General features: G+C 32.2%; 1 protein-coding gene across 1 annotated transcript in view; it reads left to right on the top strand.

Moving 5' to 3' along the window:
- The first annotated feature begins 255 nt into the window (after positions 1–255).
- The window catches only part of LOC111051958, a 32976-nt gene continuing 15460 nt past the window's right edge, over positions 256–17771 (top strand). The window contains exons 1-3 of the mRNA XM_039427277.1: positions 256–1048; positions 15484–15526; positions 16645–16892. Coding sequence (XP_039283211.1) covers positions 1000–1048; positions 15484–15526; positions 16645–16892 — 340 coding nt within the window. The 5' untranslated portion in view covers positions 256–999. The remainder of the gene's footprint in view (positions 1049–15483; positions 15527–16644; positions 16893–17771) is intronic.

The raw sequence follows: 17771 nt of genomic DNA, 5'->3' as shown, positions 1-17771 counted from the left end.
GTATTGTTTTTCTCTCAATTATTTAGTTCCATCTACCCAATTTTCAATTCGTCTGAACTGAGTAAGAATTTGTTAATCATTCTAAAGAACGAAAAAAGCAATAATACACAAACAACGAACCCAAGTTTAAATACAGCAGCTCAAGAACTTGGTTATTTTATTATCAGGCGGAGTGATGTAAAGTTGTTCACCATGTTCTAAGTACGGTAATCTTTGTGGTATCAGAATACTTCATCTAAATGTAGGCTAATAAGGTGTCATGACTAAATCTATGTTGTTATTTTAACGGAAGCATGGGTGGACTACAGTAACTATATTACCCATGGGTGACGTGGACTGTGAGCTGAGCTCAGTAACAGCAGAGATAAGGGAAAAAGTACTAACTTCTCTCTGGTAACAGTCACCTATCAACTATCTGGTAATACCAATTAAAATAAGATAAAACCGGACCCAGGCAAAATATCACATCCCCGAAAATCATACCGTTACGTATAGACAGACTATATAACACAAACATGTTCTGAGATGCAAGCTTTCTGCTTCCCAATGATCAAACATGAATAATACAGGCATATTCCAATTCAAAATCAAAAACCTAATCCTCTAACCACTGAAGAACGATGTTCTCCACTCCGTGCTCTAACCTACGTTTTGGCTTTTTAGGTTATGTCTATAATTATACAGCTTGGCTGTACGTCAGCTTGTGATTTTCGGGGATGCAATATTTTGAATAAAATCTCAATTTTCCTCCTCGAGGAAGTGGGTAACCGAACTGATCACTATACGTTTCCTGGATTAATGTCGCCTGATATACGTTTCAATATTTCCATTATGAGCAAAAATTCTCCTTTGTAAAACATTATTAATCACAAGTATTGATCATTTTCGTTCATATAGACTACAGTTTTATTTGTGTTTAAGAAATATTTTCTTCAAAGAATTTTCTCCACTTTGATTTGAATTATTTCATCTTGTGAACAAAACGTGCTTATACTAATTATGAATAGAGTATGTAAATATTTTCCCGTTATTCTGATCGTATTTACAGGTAAGAGTAGGACTTAAATTCTAGATACTATTTCAAGACATTTACTAAATTGACATATTGGTTTCAATTCTTATTCGGTTTATACAATATTTTTTTCTGTGTCACAGGTTTGAATAAATCATTAGGTTAACAGTATTTTTATATTTTAAGGCTGCGGAACAGTTTTCTGGAAACTTTCTACTGGAGAAGTTTTTCATGGATTGTTGGTGGATGTGGTCGTATGTATTCCACTGCACGAAAAAGGAAATTATCAAAATAATTAATTTTTGACATATATGAACACTTGAAGTTGAAATTTTCCAAACAGATAGTTTCAAATTTGATAAATTTTGAGGATACATTCTTCAAAATATTGGTGATCAAATAAAGATATAAAATTTTTGTTTCTTGTTAATAAAAAATTCTTTTTGGAAATGTATCCTCATTAGTTTTATCAATATTTATTTATTAACAATTTTGAGATGTTCTGTGTTTAGAAATTTTCAACTTTGGGCCCTCATATCTCAAAAAATAATTACTAAAAAAAATTCTTGAGAAAGATCCTTATTATGATAACTTAATATTATCCAAACCAAAAAAGTCTACGGTAGTCTACCAGTAAAAGGTTTCCAAAAAACTACTTATTTTTTCATGTATCAGTTGAAAAAAACCATTAAATCTAGTAGGACCAAAACCAATAAGTAAAAGACTTTGAAAAATTGTTTAAATTTTACGGTAACTGGAAAAAATTATTAAAATTTTGGATATAGGCCTACTATTTAATTATTGTTAAAAAGTCTACCGTACCAAGGATTTAGTTTTACACCTACCTAATCAGGAAAAACACAAATAATCTTTTTTATTCTCCTTTTTACTGCGTTTTCAAGTCTGAATGTCTTCCTCTTGACAGTCAAGACTTCTCATGTTTTCCAGGTGGATAGAGCAAAATGGAGGGACATCCAGTCTAATTAAGGCTGTGCAAAGGAGAAAAATAAACTTTTTACTCGTGATAGTTTTTCGATTTGTATATCATCAAGCTATCAAAATGAAAAAGTTTTCTCAGGAAAACATTTTTTTCCCGATCATTACTTTTTATTTTTCTTGCCCTATTACCATAGGTAAGGAAAGTATTGCTTTCCGAAAAAATTAAGATACCCCAATTTCTAAATTTCTATACGTTTCAAGGTCCCCTGAGTCCAAAAAAGTGGTTTTTGGGTATTGGTCTGTATGTGTGTGTGTGTGTATGAGTGTATGTGCGTCTGCGTGTACACGATATCTCATCTCCCTAGCAGGACATCGAGATAGATTTTTCCAAGTTGAATTTGGATATACAGGGTGATTCATAATTATGGTAAAATATTTTAATTCGTGATAGTAGAGGTAAAAATAAGAAAAAAAGTTCATATAAACATATATCCATAAACGCTTCATTAGCGAGCTATACAGGGTGGAAGATTTAGCCCAGAATTCAGTTCCTTTGGTGAAATATACCGATGCTGAATTGTTTGGGGACTAGTTTTTTGAAAAACTTATGCTGGATTCGTATGGAAAAATATCTGAAAAATTGAATAAAACTAGTCTGGAAGCTGTAGTGTGAGTCTTTTTTGAGAAACAAGTTGAAATATGCAAAAAATCTAAGTAGAAAAACACAGACTTCTACGTTTGATGCCCAATAACTTTCTTTAATGACCAATAAACAAATAATTTTTCGCACTAAAAATTGTAGAGAATTAAATTCTGAAAAGAATTATGTAAGCTGTGTTAACTAAATTTGAATAAAGGTTGAATAAAATGTATTCTTATGTAGTACATTACACCACAAAAATTTGCTGTTTTATGAGGAGAGAACTGATAACTCATAAGTTGTAGCTGATTGCAAATAAAATATTCGGTTTTTTATGAAAAGTTTTTTTTATATGAAAGTAGCATATCTAAATGACATTAAACGTATACCAAAAGACTAGTTGATTATGCCATTAAGCCTGGGAGGAAGCTCAAACAGAAGTAGATGATCTCCTATGATTCCTGCCCAAATGTTTACTGAAAATTGATGTTGTGGAAGATTAGGATTGATGGCATGAGGATTCTCAGCTGCCCAAATATGTTGGTTGTGGACGTTAACGATAGCTGTTCTTGTAGAGTGTGCCTCGTCAGTAAATAAAACGGTTGTTAAAAAGTTTGGGTAAACAAGTTTTACTAAAAACCATCGGCAAATACCAGCACAGGGAATACAGTCTCGTGGCAATAGAGTATGAACTAACTGGAGGTGGTATGGATGTAATTGTTGCTATTTTAGTATCCTTCAAATAATGGATTGATTCACATTAAACTGCACTGACAATTCTCTCGTGCTCTTCTCTGGTTGTTCATAAATTTCATTAAGAACTTGTTCTTCTAACACAACAGTCATAGTAGATCAGGGTCTGCCTGCATAAATGTGCTCTTTGGATATCAAAGGATCTGTTTCAGACAGACGTTGATGAATAGTGGCAAAAAACCTTGACTTGGACATACTCGGTTAGGAAAGTTCTCTTGATACAAACGTCTGGCTTCAGTACTATTACAGTTGTGTCCCATTCCATACATTTAATGCAAGTCAGCTAATTCGGAGTATGAATAATGTCTAAGTTTACCTGCCATTTTTCAAAAGTAAACACTTAACACAAAAGCAAAGTGGAATGGTTACTAATAACTGGTTAATAGATTAAACAAAAAACATAGCGCGGTTACAGTAGGCCTAACTTACAGTTTGTTTTTTTCTGTTCAACAGTGAGCTAAAATATTTCTGAAAATAATTTTCAGCTGATAATTTCTTTTAAATATTTTCTTATTTAAAACATAATAAATCAGCTGTTTTGGAACAGCTGTTATTAAAATCCATGTTTTTTGCAATCAGCTACAACCTATGAGTTATTAGTTCTCTCCTCATAAAACAGCAAATTTTTGTGGTGTAATGTACTACATAAGAATACATTTTATTCAACTTTTATTTGAATTTAGTTTACACAGCTTACATAATTTTTTCAGAATTAAATTCTCTACAATTTTTATTGCGAAAAATTATTTGTTTACTGGTCATTAAAGAAAGTTATTGGGCATCAAACGTAGAAGTCTATGTTTTTCTACTTAGATTTTTTGCATATTTCAACTTTTTTCTCAAAAACTACTCACACTACAGCTTCCAGACTAGTTTTATTCAATTTTTCAGATATTTTTCCATATTAATCCAGCATAAGTTTTTCAAAAACTAGTCAATCAATCATTTATTTCTTTCCAAAACATACATGAAAATGTACATGAAAAAGTCAAAAACTAAAACTAACTTAAAGCTAAAGAGAAATTAGTGACTGTATAAAGTTCATTTTTTTACAGTAAACTCGTTTATACTGTAGCATGCTAAATCCATCAAATATGCTCTCAGCAATTCCTTAAATTTTGATCTATCAGGTTCATGTCTTATGCAACCTGGGAGACAACCAATAAATTTTATTCCCATGTACGTTGGACTTTATTTATATTTTTCCTTATTGTGTTTCTTTATTGTAAAATTATTTTTATTTCTTGTGTTGTAATTATGTATATCTACTTGCCGTGGGAATCTAGATTCGTTAGTTTTTATATATAATATTGTCCTATAAATGTACAGGCTGTACACCGTCATGAACTTTAACTTACTGAAGAATGGCTTGCATGATTGCTCTCTATCAAGATTTAGAATTATTCTTATTGCTTCTTTTTGTAATAGGAGTATTTTATTTAAGTTTGAGATGCTTGTTTCTCCAAATATTTCAATTCCATATGAAATGTGGGAGTGGATCATTGCGAAGTACACTGCTTTTAACGTTTCTATGTTGCAAATTTTTGCAAGTCGTCTCAGCCAATACCTATACTATTACTAAGTAATAGTAGGTATTGTCTCAGCGCGAAAATTCCTGAGCTTAATTTTTTACATATTTTTTGAATGTGAACGGACCAACTAAGTGTGTTTTCAAGATATAGACCTAAAAATTTAATTTCTTTCTTATTATCTACGGAATTAAGTTGTTTTACCTCTGAATTTCTACAAGTAAAATGGAGGAACTTTGTTTTGTTATCATTAAGTAGCAGATGTCTGTGATTTAGGTACTTTTTAGTTAATGATATAGAATTGTTACATTTATTTTCTGTTGTGTTCCAGTCCTTATCAGCAATGCACAGACTTATATCGTCAGCGTTTAAGCATAATTTACTATTTTCAACTAAATCGCACATGTATTTAGGCAACCCCCCTAAGTAGCACAGAAACAAAAATGGACCTAACACCGATCCTTGTGGTACAGAATAGTTATTACATTTTAAGTTTGATCCAATATTGTACTGATTTTTATTGCTTGTATACTTTATATTTACATACTGTTGCCGTCCTTCTAGATATGACTTGATCCAGCTAAGCTCTTTACCTCTAATTCCGTAATTTTGAAGTTTATTTAATAATAATTTATGATTCACACTGTCAAATGCTTTGGTTAGATCCAGGAATGCTCCCACAGTATTTAATCCCTCATCTAAGTTTTCTAAAATGTTTTCTATGAACTCTATCAAAGCAGTAATGGTTGACCTGTTTTTTCTATAGCCATGTTGTTCTTTGTCAAGTATACCATTAGTTTCAAAATAATCAATTAACTGAACTGAACTAGTACACACTTTTCAAATATTTTAGATAGGGCAGGTTGGATGGCCAAAGGTCTGTAGTTGAGAGGGTCAGATGGATCTCCTTTCTCATATGCTGGTATTACTTTTGATATCTTCAATTCGTTTGGGTACACTCCAGTTATAATTGAGGCATTGATTACGTGCAAAAGAGGTTTGATGAGTGATGACTTAGCATCCTTGATTATTTTTATTGGTATGTCATCATAGCCGGCTGACCATTTTGGTTTTATCGAATCTATTATTTTACTTAAGTCCTTCTCTTCAATTGTTTTACATCTAAATGATAATTTTGTAACTTTTTCATTTTTCTCATCTGTTACGTCACTTTTGGTTAGATAAGGGATGACATGAGTGTCAACCATCCCTACAAAATCATTGTTTAGTATGTTTGAAATTTTATACGGATCATCTATGTCTATACCATTCTCTTTAAGTACAATATTTTCAATAACTTTCTTGTCCTTTTTGTTTGTTGTTTCATTGTTAACTATTTGCCATATTGTTCTGTTTACATTTGTTGATTTTTTTTTTTTGAGTCAATATAATTCTTTTTTTTGTAGAGGATAATTCTTTTTAGATGCTTTTTATGTGCTTTTATAGTTTTCTTTAAGTTTCTATTACTTTGGTCTTTCCTGTATCGCTGATGCATTTCTATTAGCCTTTTATGTTCGTCGACAATCTCATTATCAATCCACTTATTACTACATTGTTTCGCTCTTACTATCCTACCAAACGGAAAGTGAAGATCAAAATAATATTTGAGCAAATTGTAAAAGTATGAAAATTTGTTTTCTACAGGACTCTGATAAAGTTCAGTCCAATCCAATTTATCTAGATCATTTATAAAGCGCTGAATTTGGGACTTCCCAAACTTCCTACCCATTGTTTTAGTCTATAAGCCTTCACCCTTATTATTTGTGTTTAAAATAATATTCTTATTCTTGTCATAATTTATTGTATTTTCCAGTTTTATTGACAGCCCAATAGCGAAATGATCTGAGAAAATTGTGTTTATTATTTTACTTTCCCATCTACTAAAATGAATGTCAGTAGCAATATTGTCAATGCAAGAGCCACCAGTTGCACTAGGTCTTGTTATCTCATTTGTTGTTATTTGCATATTAAAGCTATTTAGTAAATTGAGAAGATCATCTCTTTGACTAGATTCTTGATTAAAATTAACATTGAAATCAGCACATAGAATAACATTGAATTTTTTAAAAGTAAACAGATAGCTTAACATGTCATTAAGAATGACTAGAAAATTATTAAAGATTGCACTATCTATGTTAAAGGGTCTATATAATGACATGTAGATTACATTCAATTCAGGTACTTTGATTGCACAACCCTCACACACCATTTCCACAGACATATTTCTAATTTTATGGATCACATTAAACTCTAACTTATTTTTAATGAAAATAGCAGCCCCACCATGAATTCTATTGGATCTGCAAAAGTATGATCCTAATTTAAAATTTTCGAAGCCAATATTGACAATTTCGTCATCACTCATCCAGTGCTCACTTAGTGCTAACATGTCACATTTATTTTCAAGAGCGATTACTTCTAGGTAATTGATTTTATTCATTAAACCCTGGCAGTTCCATGAAATTATGTTCACTTCAGTGCTCTGGCAACCCTCAATTTGAGTTCTTATATAATTATTATTCACTGTTGCTTTCGCATTTCATCTTGAAGTTCTGGAAGGTGGCGATAGGTCAGTAGTTGAGCCGTTCAGTCTAAAAAAATGTTATTGTCCTCACTCTGTTGTCCTAAAGGGATTGGCTGGTTAGGTGACTCCATGGCTTCCGTGATTCTCGATGCGGTGTTCAATATGGTATCGGCAATGAATTTTTTCCCCAGATAGTTCAAGTGAAGACCGTGTGATGTATGAAATCTTGGCCCTAAAGAACTTAAATCTGAGAAACACACATTGGAGAAGTGTTTGGTTATTTTTTCCAAGCGTTCATTGGTTCTTCTAATCTCCTTGTTCACACATGACCATCTCGGTAGATCATATCTATGTGGAACTGAGAAGATCAATACATTGGTGTGGCGCATATTTGTGAGTCTCCGCTTACACGATTGAATCAGACGATTAGATTCGTTACATGCCACATCGTTTGTTCCGGCGATAAACACAGCGAGGTCTCCATTACCCATATCAGAGCACATACTTTCACTCTCCTCTGTGACTCTTTCAAATTTCGCCCCTGGCTTCATCATATTTTTGAATCGAATCTTCAATCGAGATCTATGGAACTTTATAGTAAATGTCAGAGTTTCAATAGACGGATAAATTTTTTGACGGAGAATTTATTATCGTAAATGTTTGTTGCATTGTTCCATGGTGTCACCGAGGCAGGGTTAACATATTACTGGATAAATGTTTATTTAAATCGAGATATATATAAAAATTTAAAAAACATTTTCAAAATAAAGTTTTATTGAGAACAGATGTAGAATGTGAATTCTAAACTTATAAGTTATAATTTTTTGATGACGTGTCTGTGGAGATCGATATTGAACAGGGCGTTGTTTTCGTGACTGGCAACTTATGTTTTTTTTCCTGTTCTGCCCTTCTTCTGAAAACATGGCTGGCTGTTGCTTGTGTAATTTTGTGCTCTGAATTATTGTCTGTTTAAGTGAATTTATTAATGTTTTAAATTGAGTTTTATATAAATTTTTGTGCATAATTTGCTGTTTGTATAGTTAAGCCAATAGCCACTATGTTTCAACTGTAAACTAGATAAGTATTTTAGTTCGTAGTTACTTGAAATAATTAGTCTTAAGATATTTTCTCTTTCTGTATTTTGTGTATTTTCATCTGAAGATTATAAGTTAATTTGCTCTGAAAACTGGATTTCTCATTCATAGGCAATAGATCCATTCACAGTTTATCAAGAATCTATTTTATTGGAGCCGACAACTGTCCTTGGTTTGATAGGTGTTAAATGCTATTCCAACCGTTTAAGGAAAAATTGGTAGCACGCAAATGTTACCCCTGTGGTGGACAGAATTACAAATAAATATGTCCCAAATGGTACACCATGAAATCCCTGGTTATAGAAATTATTAGTAGATAGATATCTTGATAGGTTATGAATGGTTGTTTGCTGAGTGGGAAGTCGGTTCAAGAGAGATCAAGTTTTAATGAATCAGTGCATATTACAAAATGGCAACATTAAAATGATCTGAATCTTATAGCATTCTTAACACAAAGGTTTGATAAGCTAGATGCTAGATTTGATGACAAAATGCTAAGTTTAATGCTAGATTTGATGAGCAAAATGCTAGATTTGATGAGCAAAATGCTAGATTTGATGAACAAAATGCTAGATTTGATGCTAGGTTTGATGATATGAAGCAAGAATGTACTAATATAAGACTAGAGCAGGTTAGTATAAACCTTCTATTGAAAAGTGCACATGAAACATTGAAAGATGAAGATGAAGATGAAAACAAATTGAAGCAGGATGATAGTAGTGTTAAGTTACAAGATCAACTCATTCAAGTTTCTGAAAATGTAGGCCTAGTTACTGTTGTTGGAAAAGTCAACCATAGTGAGACAGTAGAATTGAGTAAAGAAGTAGGTAGGGAGTTGTCTTCACTGAAAGTCACTATCAAGAAGTACTATTGCTACATTGAAGGTTAGGAACAGTAATAAATCAAATGTTTCTATGGATCAGATTACTACATCAAAGTTAGGAAGATTGTAAACAAAATGAATGATTACATGAGACAGGTTTCTGTGGAGGTTAGGAATAATGTGAACAAAATGAATGTTGCTTTGAGTCAAGTTGATGAGTTCAACTTTCAACTGAGAATTGAAAAGGTGTATGCATGCATTCTCAAGTGAACATGACGAACTTTTGTAGGCAAAACTGCTTGGTTGAAACTAATGAACCCATGAATAATAAAATCATGTTCTTGAAGAAAACAAAACGCAAAGTCTCCATTGATGTGTTAGTATTCAAAGGTTGTTTCAAGTTGCTTACTTACAAGATGATGACAGTGAATCACATGATGAAAGGGTATTCCCCAATACACAATGATTAGGAATCCTGTGTCATGCCGGATTCAGAATAGCAATGACCGTAAATACTACGTATGGTAAGAGTCCATAATTGTATCTTTTTTCTTTCCTGTAGCCTATTTTCTTGGCCCTTAATCTTTTCAATTTTCGATTCTTTCCTGTCTTTGTGTAATATTCAGTAAATTTCTTCTATGATACATATCTTAACCATCTTGTCCATAGTCATTTAAATTTGTATTTTTTCTGAAATAATTTTAGAAGTTGAAATAGTAGCTTATTTCCTAATCTTTAATTTGTTGATAAAACTTAACTTTTCTAAAATCTATCCATTGTTGTGTAAATAATTGTTTGCTTGCGGTATATTTTTTCATCATGTATTACATATTTTAATCATGTCTATTTTTTTTTAGGTATCATATTAGGTAATTAGGTTTTTCAGAGCAATTATGTCCCATGTTCTCATCTTTCATTGCATATTGTGCCATAAGCCATATGTAATTAGGTTATAGTTTTCTTCTGGGCTTTTAACCCATTTTGCATTTTATTTTTTCTTTGCTGTCCAATACTTTGGATTTTTGGTAGACAAGTAGGTGTGATTCTTTTAGAGGTGTGGGCGTGAACCACATACGGCTGGACTCGATTATCTGACCTACTTGTTTGCGATATAAAAACCTTATGACTGCAACAACAAATGTTTGTAAAACCTTTTGCATACTTTTGTTTTTGTGGTCCGATACTAGAGTCTGCTATCACATTGCCTTACAGACATCTAGGAACTTTCCACCCAGTCACAATAGTCAACATTTTTTTTCCTTCACCAGTTGTTTTTGTGGGAGTGATAGCTCACAATTATAACAAATTAGAGTCATACTTGGAATTTACAAATTCCATAGTAGTATATTTTATTAAATATACTTCCTCATGAAAGTTCAGTACTGACATGTAGGATAGGCTCTAATTAATCTTTCTCTCTTTGTATTGTTTTAGGGAATTTATTTACCCAGTTTTCTTTTTCTCTTGTTTGTATTTTTTAGGGAACTTATTTACCCAGTATTTCATCTTGATCGTCTTTGTATTATAATCTTGAAATGTTTGTACTTATTATACAGTCTTTAAATTTTAAATTATTTTAAAAAATAATTGGTTTAATTTAAAACGTTTTGTTATATTATTAATTGAAATAAGTGTTTGTAATTGATTTTTTTTTTATTTTAAAACTGTTTGTTCTATAAATTTTGATATGATTGATTATCGTTTGAAATGGATGCTGGAGTGTATGTAGAATTTTTAGTGGGGTTTGTTGATTAGAATTTTGCTGGTATGTGATTGTTTTTTTTGAGATGGAAACCCATTATTGCCTAAAGAAGGAATAACAGAGGTTATGACTTAGAGAGGCAGTAATGAGATAATATTTTTTGTGTTGATTAATAATGTTGATTGCCATAGATGCAAAATAATGATTAATAATGTTGATTGCCATAGATGCAAAATGATGATTACTTATGAATATGTTTGCCTTTGAAGCAAAATATTATTGATGTTTTGAATGGTTTCTTGTTTAATGATTGATAGTAAAGTTTTGTCATGAAATGTAGTTTGTGTTTAGAACATTGAAGAGTCGAAATAAACTATAGTATCCAACAAACGATGATTAATAATATTAATAATTTGCTTTTTATACAATTTTTGAACAAAATTAAAACTAAATAATTTTGAAACCCTGAATGATAAATCATAAATGTGAAATGAACATGCTATAAATGAAATGTTATATTAAATGATAATGAAATGCAGATATATTATGAAATGATTGTGAATAGAAGACCAATTGTCTGAAATTATTGAAATATGTATTGAAATTAAATTTTGTTGTGATGATATGATGTTTTTTACAATTTTGATAATGATACAGGGTGTTATGAAATTCTATTTCTATTTTGAAAAATGGATTAAAATTTGATATTTGAACAGTGAATAGATGAAAATGAATTTTTTTTAAATTTATCATTGATATGTCCATATTTCACAATTTATGTATTGCTGACTGTATAATAAGATGTTAACAAATTTCAATTTCATAGATACTTAAAATAATTTTTATGTGTATTAGATTGTATTGATAGCCTAATCAAGTTTTTCTTTTTAGTTTATAAGCATTTTAAGATAACAGGTACAGCACAGACATTAACATTGAAATAGTTATCATGTGAATCTCGAAATCAGCAACAAGTGAATGCCATGAAGAGTGTTAAGAACATTTGGGTGATTTTCGAACTAGTGTGACATATCTACGCCAAAATCAACGCTGCGGCCTACACCAATAACTACGCCAAAATCAATGCCGATGCCTGTGCTGATGCCAATGCCAATATCTACGCCAATGCTGATGCCAACGCCAATATCTACGCCGATGCCTGTGCTGATGCCAATGCCAATATCTACGCCAATGCTGATGCCAAATCTGTGCCAATGCTGATGCCTACACTAATACCTACAACAATATTAACACTAATAACTACGCCAAAATGCCAATAGCTACGCCAATGCCTGCGCCAATGCCAATAGCTACGCCAATGCCTGCGCCAATGCTGATGCCAACAACAAAAATCAATGCCAATGCCTGCGCCAATGCCAATAGCTACGCCAATGCCAAAATCTGTTCCAATGCCAACAACAAAAATCAATGCCAATAGCTACGCCATGCCTGCGCCATGCTGATGCCAACACCAAAATCAATGCCAATGCCTGCGCCATGCATAGCTACGCCAATGCCAAAATCTGCGCCAATGCCAACACAAAAATCATGCCAAGCTACGCAATGCCTGCGCCAATGCTAATGCCAAATCTGTGCCAATGCTGATGCCAACAACAAAAATCAATGCCAATGCCTGCGCCAATGTCAATAGCTACGCCAATGCCAAAATCTGCACCAATGCCAACAACAAAAATCAATGCCAATAGCTACGCCATGCCTGCGCCAATGCTGATGCCAACACCAAAATCAACGCCGATGCCTGTGCTGATGTCAATAGCTACGCCACGCCAATGCCAATATCAACGCCGATGCCAAGCCGACACCAAAGCATACACCAATAGCAATGCCAATGCTTATTGCTGACTCTGTATCTCAAACTTCAACACTACTGCATTACCTGGAGGTAATTGCCATCCATGTTTACATTCACAACTTTGAATTCAGAAGAACAGTCACAGTATCATGAAAGAATTGATTCAAAAAATCCTCTCCTAAATTATTCCTGTATGCAGAACTCTAAACCTTGAAAGCTGAAAATATCAAAAAACCAAACCTTACCTAAATTAATCCTCACCTAAATTAATCCTGTATGCAGCGTCTATCTCTTTTCCAAAAAATGAATTACATTGTCATTTCAAGCCTGAAATGTACATTGTATAATTATAAATATGATACAAAATTTATGTGACTCTGTATTGAATTTGGAATGCAGCCGTCTACTACAAACATGAAGCAATGCTAACTGAGATGTCACCTGTATCGAGTTTGATATGCATCAGTCGACTACAAGTATCAGCTCAATACTACGTGCATCCAGATCAGCCCAACACTTAACGTCATCACATTGGAGTCACACTTAACTGAAAATCATACTGAGTGCCTTAACGGACTGTTTTCCAAAATGTGCATCAATAAAATCAACCGCGTCAATAGTGAAAGAAATGAACATTTTTTGATTTATTGAAATTTTATGTGAAAATTAAATGTAACAATTCATCAATTCATTTAAAAAAAAATAATAATAATAATAAATTTTTCATTCAACATACTAAATTTTTTTTTATGCAATAAAAATAAATTTTTCTATCTATTAAATTTATGTGCAATTTCAAAAAACTATTCTTACATATTAAACTTTCTGTTGAGATATTTTTCTTTAAATTATAAAGCTAAATCAAAAGTAATATTGATATTCTATATTTTGAGATATTGTTGGAAACATATAACAAACGCTATTGATGAATTTTTATAATAATTTTCAATATTTTTGGATGACATGTATTGTTTTTTTTTCTAGAAAAAATTGTTACTGTTCTCAAATTTAAATTTCAACAATTTTCATTAGGGTCAATGTAAATTTTTTTTCTTTGAATTTTCAAACAGTAAATTTTTTTTATGTCAAGAGGGGGGTATTTGTAATATTACATTTTTCTCACATTTGAATCGAATCTTCAATTCGAGATCTATGGAACTTTATAGTAAATGTCAGAGTTATCAATAGACGGATAAATTTTTTGACGGAGAATTTATTATCGTAAATGTTTGTTGCATTGTTCCATGGTGTCACCAAGGCAGGGTTAACATATTACTGGATAAAAGGTTTATTTAAATCGAGATATATATAAAAATTTAAAATAACATTTTCAAAATAAAGTTTTATTGAGAACAGATGTAGAATGTGAATTCTAAACTTATAAGTTATAATTTTTTGATGACGTGTCTGTGGAGATCGATATTGAACAGGGCGTTGTTTTCGTGACTGGCAACTTATGTTTTTTTCCTGTTCTGCCCTTCTTCTGAAAACATGGCTGGCTGTTGCTTGTGTAATTTTGTGCTCTGAATTATTTCTGTTTAAGTGAATTTATTAATGTTTTAAATTGAGTTTTATATAAATTTTGTGCATAATTTGCTGTTTGTATAGTTAAGCCAATAGCCACTATGTTTCAACTGTAAACTAGATAAGTATTTTAGTTCGTAGTTACTTGAAATAATTAGTCTTAAGATATTTTCTCTTTCTGTATTTTGTGTATTTTCATCTGAAGATTATAAGTTAATTTGCTCTGAAAACTGGATTTCTCATTCATAGGCAATAGATCCATTCACAGTTTATCAAGAATCTATTTTATTGGAGCCGACAACTGTCCTTGGTTTGATAGGTGTTAAATGCTATTCCAACCGTTTAAGGAAAAATTGGTAGCACGCCACATTATTAACTGATTCGTCGCGTCTTCTTAGCAGCATATCCATAATTTTTTTCACCGAATATACTGATGTGTCATAAGTATACAATGTAGAAGCAACTTGTGCACGTTTGTCCATATTTCGAGATCAGTAAAAGGGGTAATGTGAGAATGTTTTCATCGAAAAATCCGAATTCAGCTCTGAGTATTCTCAAGATGATTGTTTCTGTCATTAAGACCACATAAACACCACAATCCACCGTGTTACTTTGCTGAGGAGTTAATTTAGGCAATAAAGGTATGTTCATATTAGAATCAACATTAATATATTTAGCCAATTTCTTTGTCACTATAGATGCATCTTTCAGATTGTGTTTTCCCCAAACAATTCAGCATCGGTATATTTTACCAGAGGAACTGAATTCTGGGCTAAATCTTCCACCCTGTATAGCTCACTAATGAAGCGTTTATGGATATATGTTTATATGAACTTTTTTTCTTATTTTTACCTCTACTATCACGTATTAAAATATTTTACCATAATTATGAATCACCCTGTAGATTAATCATATAAACCGTGTTGGATTTGATATTCAGCGCTCCGACTGCAATTAAGTTAACTAGGAGGAAAATAAATTGAAAAATTAAAATTCATGTAATTTAGTTTATCATTTTAACACTAATCTAAAAATGCTTAAGATTTAACAATACCTAATAGATTTTTGTAGAACTTAAGTATTGATTTTCTAGAATTGAAACGTGTCATTTACAGATGTGCTATTTTCAGGGCCCGTGCAAACAACACACACACCAATTGAAATGACAATAAAGTGAGTAAAAAGCAATATGAATACTAATTAGTTGATTATTATCACTTATCTTATTTTGTCGACGTTGTACCTTCTTATAAGAAGTTTTCAAATACACCACTTGTGTGTTTGATCATTTGAAAACACAATAATAAGATTATTATAAGGATGGTATCTATATTCACATGACATTATTTTGCTTTTTGGAAATCAGGTGAAGGATAAAGTGAACCATGAGATGAGAATTTATATTTAATTTGGGTACGATACTGGAGACCCGTAGGCCTACAACTCATATAAAAATATTTTTCATCACCAAAAAATGTCACAGCATTTAAGTATTACCACGGAATAAGGAAACCACCGAATAAGTGTTCTTTACTCCGTGGTATTACTTACTTAGCCTACTTATTAGCTCTAAAACCAATTGGGAGGGTCTTGGCCTACCGTAATACGCCTCCCCATTCATCTCGATCATGTGCCTTCCTTCTCCAACTTCTAATGTCCATCTGCCACAAGTCAGCATCTACATCATTGATCCATCGCATTCTTGGCATTCCTCTCAATCCTTCCTTAATAAGGGTATAACCGTATAAAATATATAAAATAAAATAACATTTATGCCTATAAACCATTTAGAAAACAAGAATTTCAAAAACCTTCTCGAATGAATTTTCTGTATTGTTCCAAATTCTATTAAGCTGTTTGCAAGTAAGAGTGGTTTATTTTTAAAAATTGGGCTATTTAATGATTCATCTTTCATCACTTTACCTAACTCATTCATACATTTATTCGATAAAATCCCTTCACTTATATGGGCTACTTTATTCAAATTAATAAAAACAATATAAAACTTGTAGTACTCATATTAAAACATTTTAAAAACTCTAAAACTTTTTTAACTTGAAAATGACCAAAGTAGGTCGAAACTAGTCGTTAAAATGTTTTAATAAAAGGGTAATACAAGTTTTATATTGTTTTTATTAATTTATTCGATACTATAATTATTTTATTTTTGTCTATCATATTGCAAAAAAACCTAAGTGATCTCAGTAGTCAGCATGCAAATGACAGAACCATATTCGATCAAACCTCGGTCTACGCATACAATTCAATGCTTTCATGTCGCTCTATTGTAGATCTGAAAAATCAAGTGGGACAAAATCCTGTCGGTTACCATCAGCACCGAACACAATCTATTTCCAGAAGGTGTCTGCTTCAGAAAACAAAAAGCAGATTTTAGCTCCGAATTCAGCAGTGAGAGGGAATGCAACAGTGGTGCACCTCGAATGCCGTGATAAAGTGAGACAGAGTACCTCTTTCCAAGGAGAATATTACATGGTCTGTTATGATGGCCAATGGTTCCCACCTAATAATGTGTGCATTAGTAAGTATTACTGCATGATAAGTAGTGCATTTTTACTTTCCTTGCCCTACTACCATAGGTAAGGAAAGTATTGCTTTCCAAAAAAAATTAAGGTACCCCAATTTCAAGTTTTCTATACGTTTCAAGGTCCCCTGAGTCCAAAAACATGATTTTTGGGTATTGGTCTGTGTGTGTGTATGTGTGTATGTGTGTGTGTGTGTATGTCTGTGAACACGATAACTCCATTCCCAATTAACCGATCGACTTGAAATTTCAAACTTAAGGTCCCTATACCATGAGGACCCGACAATAAGAAATTCAATAAAATTCAATTCAAGATGGCGGAAAAAATGGCGGATAATTACTAAAAAACCATGTTTTTCACGTTTTTCTCGAAAATGGCTCTAACGATTTTCTTCAAATTTATATCATGGATAGCTATTTATAAGCCCTATCAACTAGCATAAGTTTCATTTCTGGGAAAATTTCAGGAGCTCCGTAATATTCTTGAGAAAAATGGCGGAAAATGACTAAAAAACCATGTTTTTCACGGTTTTCTCGAAAACGGCTCCAACGATTTTCTTCAAATTTATACCATGGATAGCTATTTTTAAGCCCTATCAACTGGCATAAGTTTCATTTCTGGGAAAATTTCAGGAGCTCCGTAATATTCTTGAGAAAAATGGCGGATAATTACTAAAAAACTATGTTTTTCACGATTTTTTCAAAATAACTTGACCGATTTTTTTCAAATTCATACTCTGTATAGTTATTTATCAGCTCTATTAACTGGCATGAGTCTCCTTTCTGGGAAACTAATGGGGGGTCCACCCCATCCTTGAGAAATGGACTTTGTAGGTAGGTAGGTAGAGCAGTTCATAAAAAGAACACATAGTCGAG

This window comes from Nilaparvata lugens, chromosome 4, assembly GCF_014356525.2.
Source record: "Nilaparvata lugens isolate BPH chromosome 4, ASM1435652v1, whole genome shotgun sequence".
Lineage (NCBI taxonomy): Eukaryota > Metazoa > Arthropoda > Insecta > Hemiptera > Delphacidae > Nilaparvata > Nilaparvata lugens.
Note: the sequence above shows the minus strand (reverse complement) of the source record. Positions and strands in the feature narration are given on the sequence as shown.